The following is a 21,333-nucleotide window of genomic DNA, read 5'->3' on the forward strand; positions in this document are numbered from 1 at the left end:
TGCTTTTGTACCCGCATAAAATCAATATTTAAACTTTGATCTGTAGGCATACATATGTATATGCGTATATGTATGCGTGTGTTGAAATAAATTTACATGTCATTAACATTTGGCTGACTATAAAAAAAAAACTTTTTTTTGTAATTTTAATGCGACTTTTTTCAATTAACAAAATTATCTTAGAAATTTAATTTTTAATTATATTAATTAAAAGAAATTTTTAATTCTACTATATTTAATTTAAAATTTTAAATACTTACACTTGTTTGCAGACATGCTTATGCGGTTTTTCAACACATGAATTGAAACTAAATTGGAATGCACCAAATAATTGGCGAGTTACATCAAGTGAAACTGATTCTTCATCGCTATCGTCTTTTTTACTGGTATTAGTTTCAGCGTCATTGTTTTGTTCCTCTTCGGCACGATCAGTACAAACATTTGGTCTGAAAGTGTGATTAAAATATAAATAATTTTTTCTAATTTACATAGGAGTGAACATTGTATAATTTACAATTATTTTGTCGGAAGTCATTATTATGGTGTAAATATTGCACATACATACACATAAATATATACATATTTAGAAACCAACTCGCTATTTCAACTCGATGATATGCTTTCAGAATAAAATTATAGTTTTCGATGACAGATATTCTCTAATAACCTATTGCATTTCCATTATAACCTATAATAACATATTAAATATTTATGGCAGGGTTTAAGTAACTAATTGTCCCTTTAAATATGCGTTATCAAATTGAATTGAATATGTCAATCGAACTAAAATTGAATTGAATATGTACATACATATTCGAAGTCATCAATCTGCAACAAATCAATTTTCACGAAAAGAAGCAAGATCGAGAAGCTAATCAATAATATAAATTTTTATAGCATATACATAATGTATGTATATTTTATATCTTAATTTGTGTATACATGCACATTATATGCTACACGCACTTTTACTGGACTCTTTCTGTGACAATGAAATTTCAACTTACTGTAAAAACAAATACAAAATTTTTTTTTTCTATTAAGAACGAAAATCAACGAACTGAATAATTAAACCACTCCGTAACTATACCAAATTTGCGTCCAAGATAAATAAAATAAAGTTGGCTCAAACCAATGGTTTGTATTGTAGCACTTTCCCTTCAAGAAGTGAAAATACTGCTTTTAAGTATAGTATATGTATACGTACCACATTATTAAAAATATTTTCATTTATGTACGAAACTATTTCTAGGATTGCATACATTTAGGATGAACGATTTATGCAGTCTAAAATAAGGCAAAAATAAATTTAAAGAGGGGTTCACATGATGCTCGATTTTAAGGGTTAACTGCATGAGTTAAGAAAAATAATTAAATTTTTTAATGACACGAAATTTACCGTTACCCTTTTGCGTTTATAGAAATTTGAAAAAGCTTTAGGTTTCGCAAATATAAGGTGCCAAATATTCAAATTTTACAAATTTCGAGAGGTAATAACTTGAGAGGGGGTGGAGATGGGAAAAAATCTTCTTCTATTGAAATAAACTTTTTATGAATATCTAAGAGCTGCTAATATCAGACTCCTGTAACGTACGGTGTAAAAGAAAAACGGCTTCAAAAATTTGGAAAAAACGGATTTAAGATAACAGTAAATTTTAACCGCTATTTTGTTTTTTTAAAGTCCAGAAATGGTATCCCGCGATAGAAGAAGCCAGCTACTATTTTTCTGTTTTTGCAAAATTTGAAAAATGTTTATGGCTTCATTGCAATAAATAGTTAAAAAATGCCATTTTTAGGGTTTTAGGGGGGTATAACTTTTAGAGGGGGGAGATAGGTGAAAATTTTGTTCTACGTAAATTTCAGCTTTCTATTTTCAAGGATGTAGAAGTTTTGTAAACAGACACACGAACAGACGGACGGACGAACGGACGGACAGAGTGTAACTAATAAGCACTTTTTTTCAAAAATATTTTGGAAAAGTGCTAAAAACTACGTATAAATATGTAAATTGAAGTCAACGCTACAATCATAAAGAATAATCAGATCAGTAATAGGAAATAATATTTTAAAATGGAGCACTACTGGATTTATTCAACCATGATTTATTTCAAAATTAAATAACACAGTTATAATGAAACTCTTAATTCATGAAAATTATTTATAAAATAAAAAAATGATTTATGAAAATATGAGTAGCGGAAATTAAGTGAAAGTTTCATACCACCTGGAAATTGTAAAGGTTACAAAGAAAAATAATTAATTTCTAATATGCAAAATATTAAAAAATTTTTCATAACTTTTCTAATTTCAATCATAGTATGTCTTTATTACTTTCTGCTATGTCTATACATATACATAAATCTTTGGTTATTGCCTTATATATTGGACATTTAAAGAAAATTGAACCGAAATATTGGAATTTATCATATAAGTGTTAATGACTTAAAAATATTGAAAATATGAGTTAAAGAAAAGCAATGAAGAATTGCAAAATACGAGAAATCAAATTTGAAAATTTAAGTTAGCATTTGTACGGATAGAAAACTATTAGGATCATGAGAATATACATGGGTCTTAAAACCATTCGTACACTGTAAAGCTTTAACCTCTGATCAAAAAAGCAATTTTTGACTAAGACCATTCTTAAACTACTTAAACTATGTTTCTAACACACTATTTTAAAATTTATTGTTTCAGATTTATTTATATATTACTGATATGTTTCACAAATATGTGTAAAAACTATATACATACATATATATTTGATAGACCCTATCATTTCAAAGTGTGTTTGTTGTGTAAAAAGGAGATATTAGCATACGGTCTCTTTTTTGAATAAAAGAAAATTTTTTTTGAGAAGTTAGAGATTTGGAAAATTTTCAATTCATTTTATAAAATTATATTTTTTACTATGACGAAATAGCAAGTGTAGACAATCGAAAACCAAAACAAAACCAAAAATTTCATAACACTAGCTCATAAATGCAAACAATTTTTTTAAATACTTATATATTTTTGTATACTACTTTTATTCAGCGGCATTATTAAAAAACTGCGCTACTAAGTTTACCGTGAAACTGAAACAAACAACATCAGTATAATAATTTCAATGTAAAAAAATTAAACAAATTGCATTAATTCAAGGAAATCGCTCAAAAAGGCATGAAGAAATATTTGTTAATAATTGAATTGAAAAAAAATGTGTTGTTTTAAAGTTTATTAAACTTTTTAACAATGATTATAACTGCTATGTGCAATGGTAAAAAAAAATTAATTAAATATGTAGATATATATAGATAAATTTTCTATAAAAATAACTCAAAGAAAGTTTAAAAAAATGTACGCTCAGTAATCAGCATATTCTTAGAGTTGAGTTTGAAATTTTTCTTTCAACAAATTACAGTATTGAATTGCAAAAGTTGAATCTATTTCAAATAATTTACTGAATTGGAAAGACAGTCATTAAGTTAAGTAAATTAAAAATTAAGTAATTATTTTAAATAGAAAAATAATTATCGTGTTATTCAGCTTCAACGATCATTTATATCTTTGCTAAAAATTTCTATCACCAGCTTCATAGGCTATATGATCACAAAATAAATTCGCTTTAAATTTGAAAATGTTTGATTTTGAATTTACCGAGAAAATACATTTCTCACTTCTCTCACACAAGTCTTAATTTAAATTGCAACGATTCTCCGATCAAGCAATAAAAAAATTATTATTTTAAATTTCCAGGAATAAAACACTTTAAAAATATTTATGGAATAATACTCAACTATGCTTTGCATTAAATTATCTGAGTCCTTGGTTATTATGGCCTATTGTCTCAGTATTAATGTATGTGTAAATAATAATTATAATAAAAAATATCAATATGTATGTATAACTATAAGAATAATCGATGACAACCTACGTATATGTGTACATTTTTATACGTATTCAAAAAAGGGGAATCATTTATTTTAAAGCTTTATATTTTATTCTACATATGTATAACAATTTATTGCTTAAAATTTTATATTATTTGTCTTATAACTTATATACAAATTTATTGAAGGGGAATGCCAGGAAATTATCATGCCAACAAAGACACAAAGGCAAAGACAAAATATAATATAATTACATTGTTGAATTTTCTAGATCATTTCTTTTTCTACTAAACAATAAACATAATTATCATATTCGACCACTGAATATTATCACAATATTCTACTAATAAAATATTTTCAAATATTGATAAGACTCATGACAAAATATGAGATCGACCTTTTATATGATTATTTATATATGTACATACTCGTATAAATAAAGTTTGATCATACCAATGGTTTGTAAAGTAGCCTTTTTCCCATGAACAAATGAAAATAATGCTCTTAGAAGCAATCTGTTGCATTTTAAATTATTTTCATTCATATACCAAAATATTTCAAAAGATTGCCTACATTTAGGAAGAAATAAAACAAAATTGAAAGTGGCGTGAACATTATAGTCGTATGGTAGCTTTCTCTATACTGTCAGTTTATAAAAATTTGGATAATCTTTTATGTATATATTTCGAGCAGTTATAAAATTAGAGGGGATGTAGGAGAGAAAAAATTTTCATTCAACGTTTTTCGACACAAAATCTTAATTTCAACGGAAATTTTGTTATTTCTATGCACAATGGAAGAAGCCAGCCACGATTTTCTGCGTTTGCTGAATATTTAAAAAGAAATTATAAATAATCAAAAAATATCAATTTTGGATTTTGAGGGGCTGTTACTTTTAGAGAGGGGAAAATATTTTAAAATAATCTTTTACGAAAATAAGTTTTTAGTAAAGATTAATTTATAAACTGGTCCACGGATGTAAGGACATGCAGAGTAAAACAAATAAGCCCTTTTTTGTTATTTTTTTTAGAAAAAAAGAAATAGTAGAAAATAAAAATCTAAACCGCGATAAACTGATCTTAACAATTTTAAACTTTTCTGAAGCACATCGACGAGTTCAGTTTATTTATAGTAAGAATATAAATTCTAACATAAGAGTATCTATAAGAAAAAGAAACAATAATGAACTATGCATATATATGTCTATATATAAATATTAAAATATCATCATTTATATGAGAATAAATAATATATTTGCTCTGATAACATATTGATTTAATTGACATGATTTATTTGCTCTGATATATGAAACACAAAATTATCATGTTGTTGCAGCTCAATCTATATTAAGCATTTCATTAAATTGCAGATTTGATAAGGTCTTTAAAAATAAAAAATAAATAAAAATAACTAATTAATTAAAGGTTTAAATTGACGAGTCCATCTGCAACTGTAATTTTTAAAATCAATTAAAGAATACTTCAAAATTTCAAAAATAGACTTACGAAAGTGCAATCTGAACCAGTCTCTTCTGTGAATATTAAAAGTAAAAATTTTGAAGTAAAAATTGAAAAACGATCTCATTATCATACATATTTCTGAAATTTTAAAAACTTAATCTTGACAAAAATTAAAAGAGCATTGAAATTGTTAATTTAATCCGCTACTAAATGAATCCAATAAAATATTTAAAACAAAAATTAAGGTGTCAGTTCAATAAACACGATATATGAGCAAATACATGAAATCTGAATAATAGATTGAGCAGTAGTAATAATGTGGATTTCAAATTTAATATATGAACGCTTATCTTCACCAGATGTACCACACAAATAAATAAACAAGTCTGAAAAGTAAATCACAAATTTCAATTGAATTGAATTGTTCTCAAAATTACTAAACTTTTTTATTTTTTGCTAACTGAAATAAATTTTACTCGTATTATTATTGCAATATTTTCTATTTGTAATTTAAAAAAATTTAATAATATGATCTCAATCGAAAATGAAAAAAAAATGAAATTGGTTTTCACAAGATCTAATTCAGATGTATATAATCAACCCGAATTTTTATCGCAAAATATAAAATGCGGCGCAATATTGCTTCTATGCTTACATACAAACATGTCGTATTCTATACCATCAAAAATATAAAATATAAACCAACCACACAATTGTTTTATTAAGTAATTTCCTCAATTTAAAGTGATTTACATTAATATCATTGAATTTTAGTAGGTATTTTGTGCTGAATTTTATGCATTGTACCCCCTCAATTCTTCAGAAAATTTATAATCAATACAAACAAGTACAAAATCTGAACATAAGTCAAAATACAAATTAAACCAATTTAACACAAAAAATAATTTTTTTTAAAGTAAAATGGAAATAGTAAAGTAAAGAATACTTATCACTTTTAATTCACTCGAAAAAACTATAATAGTGTCATTAAAACGCTTCAACCATTTCTTATTTTAAGCATTCAATCAGCGCCTATCGAAACATCGTGAAGGTGAAAACAGCGTCTTCATGTCTACTATGAACGAACATATCCATTATCCCGGACATAAAGTATCGGGGTCAACAGTTTAAAGACTGTATTCTAAGTACTTAACACACTAAACGGGGAAGTAGAGGAAATATCAATACGCTTTTTGATCTAATGTAAAAACTGTCATGTGCACCAAGTGCCTTGGACTTTTAACTATACTTGGACACTTAGCTTACTCATATTTTTATTTATTATTTTTTTTCAATTGAAAAACAGAACAGTAACGACACAATAAACAATGGTTGTTTTCGTCATGCATTGAATTTCAAATCTTTATCTCATTTGAATTCATTCGAGCATTATTAATAATTTTAAATAATTAAATAATGTAAGGCATCATTTGTTTATTGATCAATAGATATGTATTTATGGTCTTATGAAAATTTTTATGGCTTTTTGAAGAAATCATTTGAAAAACGAAATGATAGATGAAAAAAGTTTAATTTAAAATCCCAATTTTTGTTTTCCATTTTTTCCACATTCGTTAGCAAATTTGATAAAGTTGGGTCAAACCAATGGTTTGTATTGTAGCACTTTTCCCTTCAACAAGTGAAAATACTGCTTTTAAAAACAGTCTATGTATATCCACCACACTATTAAAATTATTTTCATTTATAAACGAAACTATTTCTAGCATTGCATATATTTAGGATGAACCATTTATGCAGTCTTTGAAATAAAGCAAAAATTAATATAAAGAGGGGTTAACATAATGCTCGATTTTAAGGGTTAATTGTGTGAGTTAAGAAAAATAATTTAATTTTTTAATGTCGTGGAATTTACCGTTAAATTTTTGCGTTTATAGAAATTTGAAAAAGCTTGCGGTTTCAGAAATATAAGGTGTCAAAAATGCAAATTTTACAAATTTCAAGAGGCCATAACTTGAGAGGGGGTGGAGATGGAAAAAAATTTTCTTCTAAAGAAATGAACTACTTGTTAATGTCTAAAAGCCCCTAAAATTTCAAGCTTCTACAGGCTGGGGTCTAGAAGAAAAACGACATCAAAAATTTGGAAAAAAAGGACTGTAGATAACGGTAAATTTGAACGGCCATTTTGTTTTTCTAAAGTTTAACTATAGTATACCGCGGTAGGAGAAGCAAGCCACTGCCTTTCTGCGTTTGCAAAATTTCAAAAATGCTTATGGTTTCATTGCAACAAATATTTAAAATAGGCCATTTTTAGTGCTTTGGGTAGGTATAACTTCTGGAGGGGGGGAGATAGGTACAAATTTTGTTCTACAAAAATAAGTTTCTAGTAAAGATCTATGTACATATTAAATTTCAGCTTTCTATCTTTAAGAATGTAGAAGTTTTGTAAACAGACAAACGGACAGACGGACGGGCGGACGGACGGACGGACGGACGGACAGAGTGAAACTAATAAGCACTTTTTTTCAAAAAATTTTGGGAAAAGTGCTAAAAATACACATTACGATAATTAAACAAATTTTAAATGTGTATGGTAAAGTTTACTGTATTGATTGCAAAACTAATTACAACGAACTTCTAGCGAATGAATAAAATGTACATAAGTTATTGTTCAAAAATTTTCTTCTATGTTTTATTCAAATCTGTATGCATTTTTAAAATAAATATTTTAAAGCAACATTACGATAAAAAGAAATATTTCTGCAAAATACGAACCCTCATTTAATTTTTTTAAACATTTGCAAGATATTAAAAATCAAAAGATGAGAAATATTGTGAAAGTCTTCGGAATAAAAAATCTAATAAATCTTTTATTGTAAATCTTTAACTCGCGAACATGTAACTTAAATTTTTTTTTAATTTGAAAGTATAATTAAAAATTTAATCACACGCTTAATAACTGATGCCATTAAGTAAAAAGTGAAAACGATGACTTAACATTTTCACTTCATTAGAAAAAAAAGGAAATCTAATAAATGACAGGTGAAATTCATAATTATGATGCACATTTAATATGTAAATGATAATAAGAAAAGGTTAATGACTTTGTAGGGCAATTTATCAATTTAGAAAGTATTTAACAGGAAATTTTTCAATGTACGCTTAACGGTAAACGATTAATTTTTCTTAAAATTTTTAATTATTTCCGATTAATTAATAAGTAATTAATCAAATTCTTCTTGAAGATTGAAGCAAATTTCCGAAAAAATATTATACAATTTTAATATTCAAATTGTTGTTAATAATTATGACTATATAAAAAGATTTAATAATTTGCGAGATAGGTTGAATATATTTTCAATAAATGACTTTAGAAGAATCTGCCCATCGCCATCGCCAACTTCTACCAAAAATGATTTGTGAAAAGAATAGAATAAAGCAGGCAGACTGCGAGTGTATTCATTTTTCTTTAAATAAGTGTATACTTCGATTAAAAACATTCTCAATGTTAAAGAAGACGTAAAAAGAACTCATAAAATGATCTAAGGAAAATCTTAGTTTACCATTGTTAATTATTTAGTTTGTATTATTTTGCAAAATCAATTATCAAGTTTTGTATCAGAGAATGATAATTTTTATTCTTCAAATTATCATCTGATGGTATCAAGGTTTTGTTAATTCAATTATTTAAATTATCTTTAAATTACTCGAAAAATCTTAAATTAAAATTATGTAGTTAAAAATGAAAACAGATTTTTTTTATTATTATATAAACAAATTCACGATTATTTCATCTGCGGAATATTTCATTTGTGGAATATATGAAATTTTATATTGTATTGCAAAATAAAAAAAAATTTGTACGTAATATAAAACTACTTTGTTTTTTTTTCGTATTATTTTAATTTTAATTTTGTGAAATATAAGTGAATGGCAGGTCATATTAATTTAGCGCCATTTTTCTGTTCTCTCTATTTATTTAAAATAATTTAAAAATTACAAAATCTAAACATTTCTAATAAAAAAAAGAATTCAATTTCAAAATGATGACACATCATTATTAAACCATATCATAGTGTGTATCTATGTACATATGTATGTATATGAATATGTTAACGTTATTGTCCGACAATAAAAAAATTATTTTAAAACTTCATGACCTTCAATTACATTACGTAGACGTTTTGAATTAAAAATATAGCTTTTCTCAGCAAAATTAATTGTTTAATTTTTTAGTAGAAATATTAAAGCAGATATTAAGATGCACACAACTAATTTACACTTACCCTTTCCACCATGGCTCTCTTCGTTTATCACCAAAACCAGCGAATCCAGCAAAGTTCGAAAAGAATGGATGACTTTCAAAAATAGGTATTGTATGATGGAAGAAGAAATTTGAATCTGGTTTATGAGGAACATCGGATGTTATAACATCAACTTCTGCAAAATATAATGAAGAAAGAGTGTAAAATATGAAATGTTTCCTAGATACTTTATCAAGATAATTAATTGTATATAGAAAAATATTTTATTTATAAAACTTTTTTTTTAGTGCGTTTATGCCAAAGATTTCAACTCTTAATCTCCTCTACAAATGATTTTCTTCGATTGCAATTGAAGATTTTAATCAATTGAATAAAAAATTGACGGTAGTTTCAGAAAAAACATATTCTTTTTTCTACATCATATAAAAACGCTTATTGCATTAAACTCTTTTAAGATGTTACAGAAACCTAAGGTTTTTGGAAATTTAAATTTTATTTAAAATATATTTGTATCAGTTAAATGGATTACCGTTTAATAATAAATAGGAATCTTTATTTTGACCCACGAAAATATTTTTTCTATACTTAAAAAAAATAAGATTGTGGTTTCATAAGATTCATACTTTTCATACTTTTATTTTCTTTAGACACCAGGTTTATATTATGTTGGAAAATAACAATTTTAAAAACTTTAAATTTCTAAGAATCCGAATATCTAAATTTACAAGAGTTAAAGCAATTCTTAAGAGAATTTATTAAGATCTTTAATCTCCATTTCAACAATTTCATTTCGTTCATAGTGCGGAATCTAAACTGAAGGCGTCTTTTTTAATAAATTTCATTACTAAGCGCCAACTTATCTATGTATATATACTTACCAAATGGTTCACGATCTTCTTCAGATGATGTACCTTCTGGTTTTGCGTTATCATTTGTTACAGTAGCCACTGCAATTGTTGGTTCATCAATATTACCACTATTTCCTAGGCTACCATCAACATTTCTTGATTCAATTGAAAAATCTGCGTCACTGAAACCATTTAAATTAAAATCTTTATTAAAATCATTCCAAAATCTTGGTAATAATGTTTGATGATAATTTAATGGTGGTGTGTTTATAGCATGATTTGTTGGTGATGATATTGTACCAACATCAGCCATTCTTCTAACAATTGTCGATGGTATTTGTGGTGGTATTAACGGTTGTTGTGGTTGTAGTTGTGGTATATGCCAATTATCAAAACGTGGTGTAAAAAAATTTGAATGTGCATTTCTGTATAATATAATAATATTTGAAAACAAAAAAAAAAATTACAAAAATGAATGATATGGTGGGTAAATATTTACAATGTTGTATAAGTTTTATAATGATGAAATACAAATAATGCTATATATATCTATATTTAAAAAAAAGTATGCATATGTATTTAATGTATATAAAAAATAAAAAAAAATGTATATAAAGTGTGTGTTCATATAATATGTACATTTGAAATTTGTGATAAGTTTATAGCGATCATGTAATTTTACATTTTGAGATGATGATTATGTTATGTAAGTAAGTAAATGAGTAATGAGTAACCGCATTCAATCGTCATTTACACAAAATACCATCTGATAAAGTCAAATTCAATTCTCATATTGATTATGTTGCAGACTATGTTTTTTTTAACAAACCTTAAAACTATAAAAATCTAATAATTTATTTGAAATAGCAATATAGTTTTGCAATTTTTTTGAAACTTAAATTTCATGTTGACATATTTCATTGAAAACTGTCTTAATGCAGAAATCAAAGCTAAATAAATAAATGAAAATGCATATTGTAATATAAACAATCACAAATAAAAAAATAATTAATTTTTCAATTTAGATAACTAGGAAGTGTACTAAAGTATACACTTTTATCAGGATAAAATAAGAGTCATTGGATTCTTGCAACCAAAACAAATAAAATTCTGTGGTAATAAAGTAAAGCAATGAAAATACACATTTTATATATATGTATGTATTATATATACACATACGATCTCAGTCCTTTCTCTTTGCTATTTAAAGCGTAAATTAAAATTACAATCTAATTAAATTAAAGTTTATAAAAGAATAAATTAATTATCCATTTATAAGTATGTCAATTATTTTAAGATTAATTAATTAATTGTTTTTAATGACATTTTCATTCAATATAATAGAAAACAAATACACCAAAAAATATTATGCCATGCCTTTCTAAAAATTTAAAAAAAAAATCAAAATTATTCATCGGTATCTCATTTTCGTTATAAAAACTTATATAAACGGTTTTTATTGCAAGGTTATTATTGCAAAACCTTTTCCGAAAATTTCAATGTTGTTAATGTTAAATTTAATGTTTCTAATGTTTAAAATTTAATGTTTACTTTCTAAATCTATAATTATTTTATTAAAGTAAAAATTAATTTAAATCCAGATAAAATTGAAAATATCTCATTAATCAACATTTTTCATTTTATTATTTCTTATGCTAAAATTAATTTGGTTTTATTACAATATTACAAACATTTTATTTAATGAACCTAATTAGTTGATTGATGTCTCTTATATACGACAATTATATAAAATATTATTTCTCATAAATCAGATCGTCAGGTCCTTAAATAATAAATTACAGTGTCCATTGTGGAAAATAACACTTCATTGCACTGTATGTATATATACTTTTTATATGTTATTATTTCTATACATATATACAATACCAATGAAAACATCTTTAAAATGTACACACTCGTATAAACTAAACTTTTGTTAAGAATGACAGGATTTTAACTTTTATGTTAATTCCAAACCGAGTTAAAATAGTAATATACATATGTACATATGAATTTTATATGAATTTATGAGCCAAAAATTTTACGCTTCACTTCGAACCAAAAATGTCGTATACAAATTTCGATCATCATTGACTCAAAATCGTGTGTTTTTACATTTTTGAGAATTTAGTTTAAAATCGAGATAAGAATTTATAATTTTCCTCAACAATTATTGCCAAAGAAATTCGTATTCAAAGAAGAAAAAAATCTTTCACAATGCATAAATTAAATTTTGGATTTGCCCAATAAATTTCTTTTAATTTCCAGAAATTATTTCTTATTATAATTGTATAATGTTTTTTTAAAAAAGTAATAATAAAAAACAATAACAGATGTAGGTGCCATATGTGTTGAATAAAAAACAAATGAGTATATGAGTGTGTAATAAATAATAATTAATGGATAATTTAAATGAAAATTTGTTTAAACAAAGAAAGCCGTTTCGAAGACACAAAATGACTGAATCACGACTTATTTATCATTTTTTTAATATTATTGCCCCTTTTTCTTACGTTTGGGACTAGAATTAATATTTGTTTATAAATTGTATTAAAAATTAATTTTGAACAAAATGTTTGCTTAAGTTTTCACAAACTAATACTATTAAACTGTTGCATTGTTTTTAAATAAAATATATCTGTTGCATTAATTTTTAATTAAAATTGCCTCTTAGTTTAGTTTCTCTGTCTGATGGCAATTTTCTTGAAATTATTCAACAAAAGAATATCGTTTAACGATTCCATAAAAGTGGTCTCTATTAAAAGCCCAATTTCCTGAATCAAACTAACTTCCAAATCTTTTTGATTTTTCTTCTCTTACTAAACTCTAATATAAATTTTCATAAAGATTATTTAAACTGAAATGCAAGAGTGCACAGAATAGCAAATTTTAATTTCAGAACTGAAACCAAATTTTCAAAAATTATTTTTCAACTTTTATTTCAATAATCTCTGATTAAAATTATTTAACCTCAGCCCTTTTTCTCACTACACATACATACAAGAATATCAAAAGTTTTTAATTCATTCCTACTTTTATAATAAAATATATGTTTTTTAAATTTAACCATGAACTCGTGACTTTCACAAATTAAGAATTTCACACTTCAAATTCGATTACAATTTATTTATTATTGAATATTATTTGACATGTAAATGTATAACAAAACTTATATAACATTTTTTCGTATAAATATTTTTGACTTGTGTACTGAATTATATCCGGAAACATTTTATTATAAATTAATTATTCAAAGCACATTTTATTAGAGTTTATTAAATAATATAATGTTTTTAAATTAGAAGCTTAGGTTCCAAAATGATTTACAAAATACAACTGATTTAATAGGATTTTTGATTTAATTAATAAATATGAACTCTAAATATGAGCGGAAAGATTATGTATTTTCTTTACTTTTGGTTTTGAGTGACAAATTGCCTAAAACTACCAAAACATAAACAAAACATATGTACCTATACATAATCTTGTTTATAATTTTAATATAATTTGAATTTTTATAAATTGAATATAATTTAATTTAATTTTCACCATATTTATAAAAGTCTGCCTTGTGGGGAAAGTTACATAACAATTTGCTATACAACAAATTAAAAGAAATAATTTTCTTCAATTTTGCCAAAACATAAATTAAAATATTAAAGAATTCCGCCTTCAATGTCAAATTTAAGTCAAATTTTTAATTTTAAATTCAATTAACATCGAAATAAATGATAAAATATTATTATTATGGTTACATTTTGCAATATTATGACAAACGCACCTGACTTATATTTTTTCAATGATTTGAATACATAATGAAGATCAACCGAAGCAGATTAAATCATAATAAAGTTAACAAAAAAATTAGTATCTACATACATATATAGATACGTACATACATATTTATAGATACATACATACATACATTAGATACGTATACATATCTAACAAATCAACAATAAATTGAAACTGATTCACGAAAAACTAGATATATTTTTGATATATTACCTTTTTTAATTAATTAAAAAAAACAAATTTAAATTTCTGCGGTAATTGAGATTTAAAAAATTAAACACGGACAGAATAACAATACTTAAAATATGCTAAATAACAAAAAATTAAGTGCTAAAATTGGTAACAAGAAGAAATGTACAATAAAAGAATTACAATATGGTCGAATATATTTTTGTAGTAAATAAACCATGATGTTCAAAAACTTTCTATGTTGGTATATATAGGTAACACTCATACATATATATATGCAAACTATTGACAACTTCCCTATAATTTTTACTGCCGAATACTGTTAAAATTTTAAGGGTTTAAAACAATAACATCGTGTCATAACAAAATATATATTCATTTCAAAAAACATTTCGGCACTTACAAAGCAGAATTACCTTGTATGGATTTTCTACTTTATATATATGCATATATATATATATATATATATATATATATATGTACATATATGTAAATGAATGAGTTCAATCATATAAAAAATATATTTGTTATGCTAAAAGCGAATAAAAAACAATTATTTTCTTTGATAAAATAATTATGTCACTATTAATGGTTTAACTATTTGGAATATCATATTGTAATTAAGTGTTTAAAGTATCATCAAAAATAAAAAGTTCATTTATAATACAATACAGAGTCAGAAATAAAATAAAAATTGTCAATTCAACATTCAAACAATCTTCCACCTAAATATTATTATAAAAATACTAAATACCGGAAATAGTATGAAATAAGAGCTTATTACATACTTATTAGGAGAAATGACAAGAATTGAAAAATGTTAAGACCAGTAATTATATTTTTTAATTTCGCACATATAAATGGAGGAAGTGGAAAAAAATGTTCTTATAGCGAAATAAATTATATATCAATTTGTCAACAAATAAATGTCAACAAGCTGCAACAAGAAGAAAATGTCAGACGCCTACAGCTTACCATCTAAGAGAAAAATTATGTTAAAAATTCAAAAACCACGGGCTTAAGATACCGATTAAATTGGACGTCCACTTGTGTATTGTAATGTTTGAATATACTGTTTTGCGGTAGAAGAAGCCAGTCGTTATTTTTTCTGCGTAAAGAAAAGAGTTTTAATGGATTTAAAAAAAATGGTTGTAGTTTCGCTACAACAATTATTAAAAAATGGCAATTTTTGGGAATACCAAAAACTATAACTTTTAAAGGCAAAGATTTCCTTCTACGTATCATTAAGATTTTAGTAAAGACCTATTTGCATATATATGAATGTACGTATAAGAATTCAGCTGTCTATCTTAAACGATATAGAAGTTTTGGACAGACTGAAAACAATAAGCATTTTTTTCCAATTTTTATTTGAGTATTTATAATATTATAACATTAGTTTATAATAATATTATAATATAAAATTTTATACATATTTTCGTATAAATTAATGTGCTGCTTCAAAAATTTTATATAAAAATAAATTTATAGATAAATTTAATGCGTGTTACACAATCGAACATCTCCAAAAATATAAAGTCTAAACATAAACAAAATTTCAATAAATTTCGTTAACTTTTATTGTTCTCTACATATGTATGTATAACACAAAACAAATTTTCATATTTGTCATTACATATTGCATATAAAGAAAAAAATCGATCAATGACCTATTCAAAATGTTGATTTAAAAAAATTTATTTTTTATTGTAAAATGTACATACATATATACCTATAGACAATAATATGTAGGTTCTCCCTATTTTATATCACTTACTTGACTATGACATATGGTTTAATAAATAAACAATTAACTTTCAAAAAACTCATCTAGTTTCCATCATTATTAATTGATGTAAATCTTTTAAATAAAAGGTAAAATATTTAAACAAACCCTTTTTTAACCAAATATTATATACTTAGTACATTATGTTATACAATTAGGCTACTTCTGTTATATAATATTTTTATCTCACAACGCCCTATTGTTAGTATACTTCATGAACAAATTATACTTATAGTTGTACATAGTACAAACTGTATACCATAATTTATTTTTGGTGTATACAACCACGTATCTTCTACTATTTAGGTAAATCATACTTAAATTGTTTACACATTTAATATTTTCAATGTAGTTATACAATACCAATTATATGTTAAACAAAGATGCGACTAGCATTGATATTACAATAACTTTTGCATTGTTTTGAACAGTAAAATGGTAAAAAAAATCCATAGTTATACTTTATTTCAAAAAAGATTACGCTAAAATATTAGCGAATAATATAATCTGCACAATGTTAAATTTATAGTACCTTTACTTAACGTATTTTATATTTATATAACGTGATAGAAATATGTATTCGAACAAATATGTAAGTGAAACTAATAAATTAAATAAAATAAAAGATTGTGCAACAAATATACTATTTTTGATGTTAGAAAATTTCCGGCCCTTAAAATATAAAAAAAAAATTAAATGATGCACAGCAAATTTTTATAAATTCTTTTGTTTAAATTTCACTCACTTATCCCATATACACGTTCTATATATGAACATACATCGTCATTATAGTCGTACATATATTTTTATATTCATTTAAATTTTATCATAAATAATTATGATATAAATTAGACTTATGTAACACATGCTTATGAAATCTTTAATTTATAGTAAGACGAACAAGCTCTTAAGAATATTTAAAGTTCATTTTTTGCAGTCTAAGTTTTTCAATATAATTCTGCATTACACTTTACAATTTGAACACAGATTAAGTCACGCTTAAATCAAGCTTAGATTTTAAAAGAAAACTGCTTTTTCTTTATTTTATTTCAATTGTTATTAACTAGTTAATTTCACTATAGCTTCCTTATTCCTGTAACTCACTTTTCAGTAACAGTAATCGAGTTACATGTCGAAATTTATAATTTTCAACATCCAATAGAAAATATATTTACTCATATTCTCTTAGTCACATCACTGATGTAAAAAAAAAAATCGATTTAGAGACGATAAAAATGTTTTGAGATTGGTAGCATTCACAGCTGTCATAAAAAAATTTAAAATCTTTCAATTGCGATTCAATTTAAAAACTGACATTCACGTCTTATGAAAAGTCTTACAGAAATAGAAAATATGGTGATTTTGACATTTAATTGCTATGTCAAATTTTAAAAGTGTGCCACTTCAATGATCACGTTTACGTTTACTAGGAATATGACTTAGACATATTTATATCACTTCGAATTATTATTAACGTTATCACTTATTATTTTTTCTAACAATTATTTATTAAAGCACCAAAATCTTTAAATTCATAATTGTAAATATTTATTAGAAATAACTGAGTAAAAATTTACATTCCAATGGAGTTATAAACCTACTGACGACTTACAAAGTCCAAAATTTTATTTGATAAAAAAGTTAAAAGCAATTTTAAAGTGTTCTAGTCAGACACTAAGTTCTTAAATCAATCTTTATTGTTTATGCTTCCAAGGTTAAAAATAAAATCGTTGCTTTTATTATTAATTTTTAATAACTTGGTTGGTATTAAATTACCAGAAAGAAACAAGTGGCCACAAATGAATTTAACGAACAAATCTTAAATAAAAATGTTATCTTAAAAACCTATACAACATTTTATAAATTTGTGAAATATGTTCGAATAACGGAAAAACTTATACGAATTCATATTAACTCTTACAAAAAAAATTACCATTCTCTTATGTGATATTACTATATCTACTCGCTTATGTAAAACATCCCACCACTTCTATACAAAAGAAACAAAAGAAAAACATTAATTTTTTAATTATTCATTATTTCAAATACAATTTTAAGACAAAGTATAAAGAAAAACAAAAACAAGTAAAAAATAAAATAAAATTTCATTCCAAATTTCTTAAACGTCGGAATTAAGAATTATTATAAGTTTTGTAATGAATTGTGATCTAAGTTTCTTTTTTAATTAGTTTTCAGAGATGTTGTAAGACTCTTAAAAGTATATTTTGATATTGAAAGTTTTAAAACCAACCTAACCAAAATAATCGTAAATTTCTTGCGCTTATGTATAAACACCTTTAACAATTTGAACATTCCGGTAAACATTCAACTTGTTGTTACCAACACTCTACATGAATTGATTAATCTTCGTCTATCTGTATAATGCAGCATAACAAAAATTTCAATTTAATCATTACTGCATTCATGAATTAAAAGTAATTCTTACAACTATGTGTTTGTTACAATAATATATTTTTTTTGTCTAAAATCAATGATTATAATTTTTATGAAAAACTTCGGTTTGCTTATTCAGAAATCAAAATTATATTATTAAAAAAATCAAATTAACATGCAACATAACAATCAAATTAACACCTATATAACAAATTTTAAGAATGTAACGATATGCATAACAAAATTCGCTATTTTGCCCATCTTTCCTCCTATCTCCATTACATTACACATATTTTTTGAAAAACAATAGTAATCCCCAAATGTAACCAAAAACAAGTTTAGTGAATCAAATGTAATGTGATGCACAGTAAAAGTCAAAATGTTATAGTACTGAAAATTAATATGTAATTATCTGAATGTCTGTATGTACATATATTATTCATATTTATTACAAATTGTATTTAACAATTCGTAATATCCATTTTATATTTCACTAAATCACCAATTCTATTATTTAAATTTTGTGCGAGTCACGTCCCTGTTTATTTGTGTCATTGAATATGACGCACAGGAAAAAGAAAGAGTGCAAATTTAAAAACAAAAAATCCAACCATTTTTTTATATATGTATAAAATAAAGTTGGGTCAAACCAATGGTTTGTATTATAGCACTTTTCCCTTCAACAAGGGAAAATTCTGCTTTTAAATACAGTCTATGTATACCTATCATACTATTAAAATTATTTTCATTCATATACAAAACTATTGCTAGGATTGCATATATTTAGGATGACGCATATATGCAGTCTTTGAAATAAAGCAAAAATTAATATAAAAAGGGGTTAACATAATGCTCGATTTTAAAGGTTAATTGTGTGAGATAAGAAAAATAATTATATTTTTTAATTTCATGGAATTTACCGTTAGCTTTTTGTGTTTATAGAAATTTGAAAAAGCTTGCGGTTTCGGAAATATAAGGTGTCAAAAATTCAAATTTTACAAATTTCAAGAGGCGATAACTTGTGAGGGGGTGGAGATGGAAAAAAATTTTCTTCTAATGAAATGAACTATTTATTAATGTCTAAAAGCCCCTAAAATTTCAAGCTTCTACAAGCTGGGGTCTAGAAGAAAAACGACATCAAAAATTTGGAAAAAAAAAGACTTTAGATAACGGTAAATTTGAACGGCCATTTTGTTTTTCTAAAGTTTAACCATAGTATACCGGGCTAGGGGAAGCAAGCCGCTGCTTTTATGCGTTTGCAAAATTTAAAAAATGCTTATGGTTTCATTGCAACAAATAGTTAAAAAAGGCCATTTTTAGTGTTTTGGGGGGGTATAACTTCTAGAGGGGGGGAGATAGGTGAAAATTTTGTTCTACGGAAATAAGTTTCTAGTAAAGGTCTATGTACGTACAAAATTTCAGCTTTCTATCTTCAAGGGTGTAAAAGTTTTGTAAACAGACACACGGACAGACGGACGGACGGACGGACGGACGGACGGACGGACGGACGGACGGACGGACGGACAGACGGACGGACAGAGTGAAACTAATAAGCACTTTTTTTCAAAAAATTTTTGGAAAAGTGCTAAAAATGTATGTATAAAAGGCAGAAACTAATTTTTTTTATTACAAAATTTTTTTGAAGAGGTCAATAAAGTTACTGACTCAAGCAAAAATGATTTTATACTTATACACTCATGGCTGATTGTATTTCATACATATGTATGTATGTATAAGCAATTATAAAAGCAGCACATATTATTATCAGATCTTTTACAGATGAAAGTCTTAATTAATTTTGAAGATTACCTACATACTTATTTTTTTTTTAATTATTTGAAAAACAAAACATCTGAATTTTAAAAAGAAACCGGAAATCTTATCTTGGAACTTCTCTATAGCTATCTTAAGATTTATCAGTGTAATATGCACCTAAAGAGCTTTTATTGAAGTTGTGTACTTAAATTCTGCATACAAACATATCAATACGCAAATTTCAAAATTTGAGTAGGTTCATAAATATAGCAAAATTAAAAAAAAAAATTTAATAGCTCACTGAGTCACATGAATGATTTTACAACCGGTTTACTTATCAAAATCAAAAAAAAAAATTATTCTGAAATTTATATTGAATTAAGAAGTCATAATTTGGAATGTTTTATACAAATTTAAAACTTTTATAAATTAGATTATTAGGAGAAACTAGATAGTAAACAATAATAACGACTTCGAAATTCCAATTTTAAATGAGCCTAAATATGAGGTGAAAGTTGAACAAACTTAGGAAACTTGATAGAAGAAATTAAAAAAATTGTGACATATGCGAAACATCGAAAATACCACAATCATAGTATTGAAAAAATATTTGAATTTATGTAAATTTTTTTGTTCTTACTTCTAACATATTATACTTTTATAAATATTTTAAAGCTATCATTATAAAAAAAATTATTGTCGAATGTTCCATAAATTATTTTAATGTCTGATCAAATGAATGAACAATTGAAAATCAAATATGTATGTTTAAAGTCCAAATTTAATATTAATAGCGTAAACACAATAAGGCAGAATTGCTAACTGAAACTGCTTCTGGGTTTTTAACAATTAACAATATTGGAACCTATGATTTTTCAAATTCAAATAATTTCAAAAAACATAAAATCCAACAAGTACTGCTTGAGGCTAGCTGAAGTGCAATTTCTTAAAAATGAGTGCTCTAATGCTTTAATTGCGTATGAGTGCCATTCCATCATCAAATGAAAGGGA

The 21,333-nt window shown here is 25.0% G+C and overlaps 1 protein-coding gene across 1 annotated transcript in view; it reads right to left on the bottom strand.

The window, feature by feature from the left end:
* The window catches only part of LOC129609929 (transforming growth factor-beta-induced protein ig-h3), a 32,222-nt gene that overhangs the window by 4,298 nt on the left and 6,591 nt on the right, over window positions 1–21,333 (bottom strand). The window contains exons 2-4 of the mRNA XM_055522217.1: window positions 10,434–10,585; window positions 9,577–9,730; window positions 261–446 (exon numbers count right to left, since the gene is read on the bottom strand). Coding sequence (XP_055378192.1) covers window positions 261–446; window positions 9,577–9,730; window positions 10,434–10,585 — 492 coding nt within the window. The remainder of the gene's footprint in view (window positions 1–260; window positions 447–9,576; window positions 9,731–10,433; window positions 10,586–21,333) is intronic.

The sequence above is a fragment of the Condylostylus longicornis genome, unplaced genomic scaffold (genome assembly GCF_029603195.1).
Source record: "Condylostylus longicornis isolate FDR11 unplaced genomic scaffold, ASM2960319v2 ptg000040l, whole genome shotgun sequence".
Taxonomy (NCBI): domain Eukaryota; kingdom Metazoa; phylum Arthropoda; class Insecta; order Diptera; family Dolichopodidae; genus Condylostylus; species Condylostylus longicornis.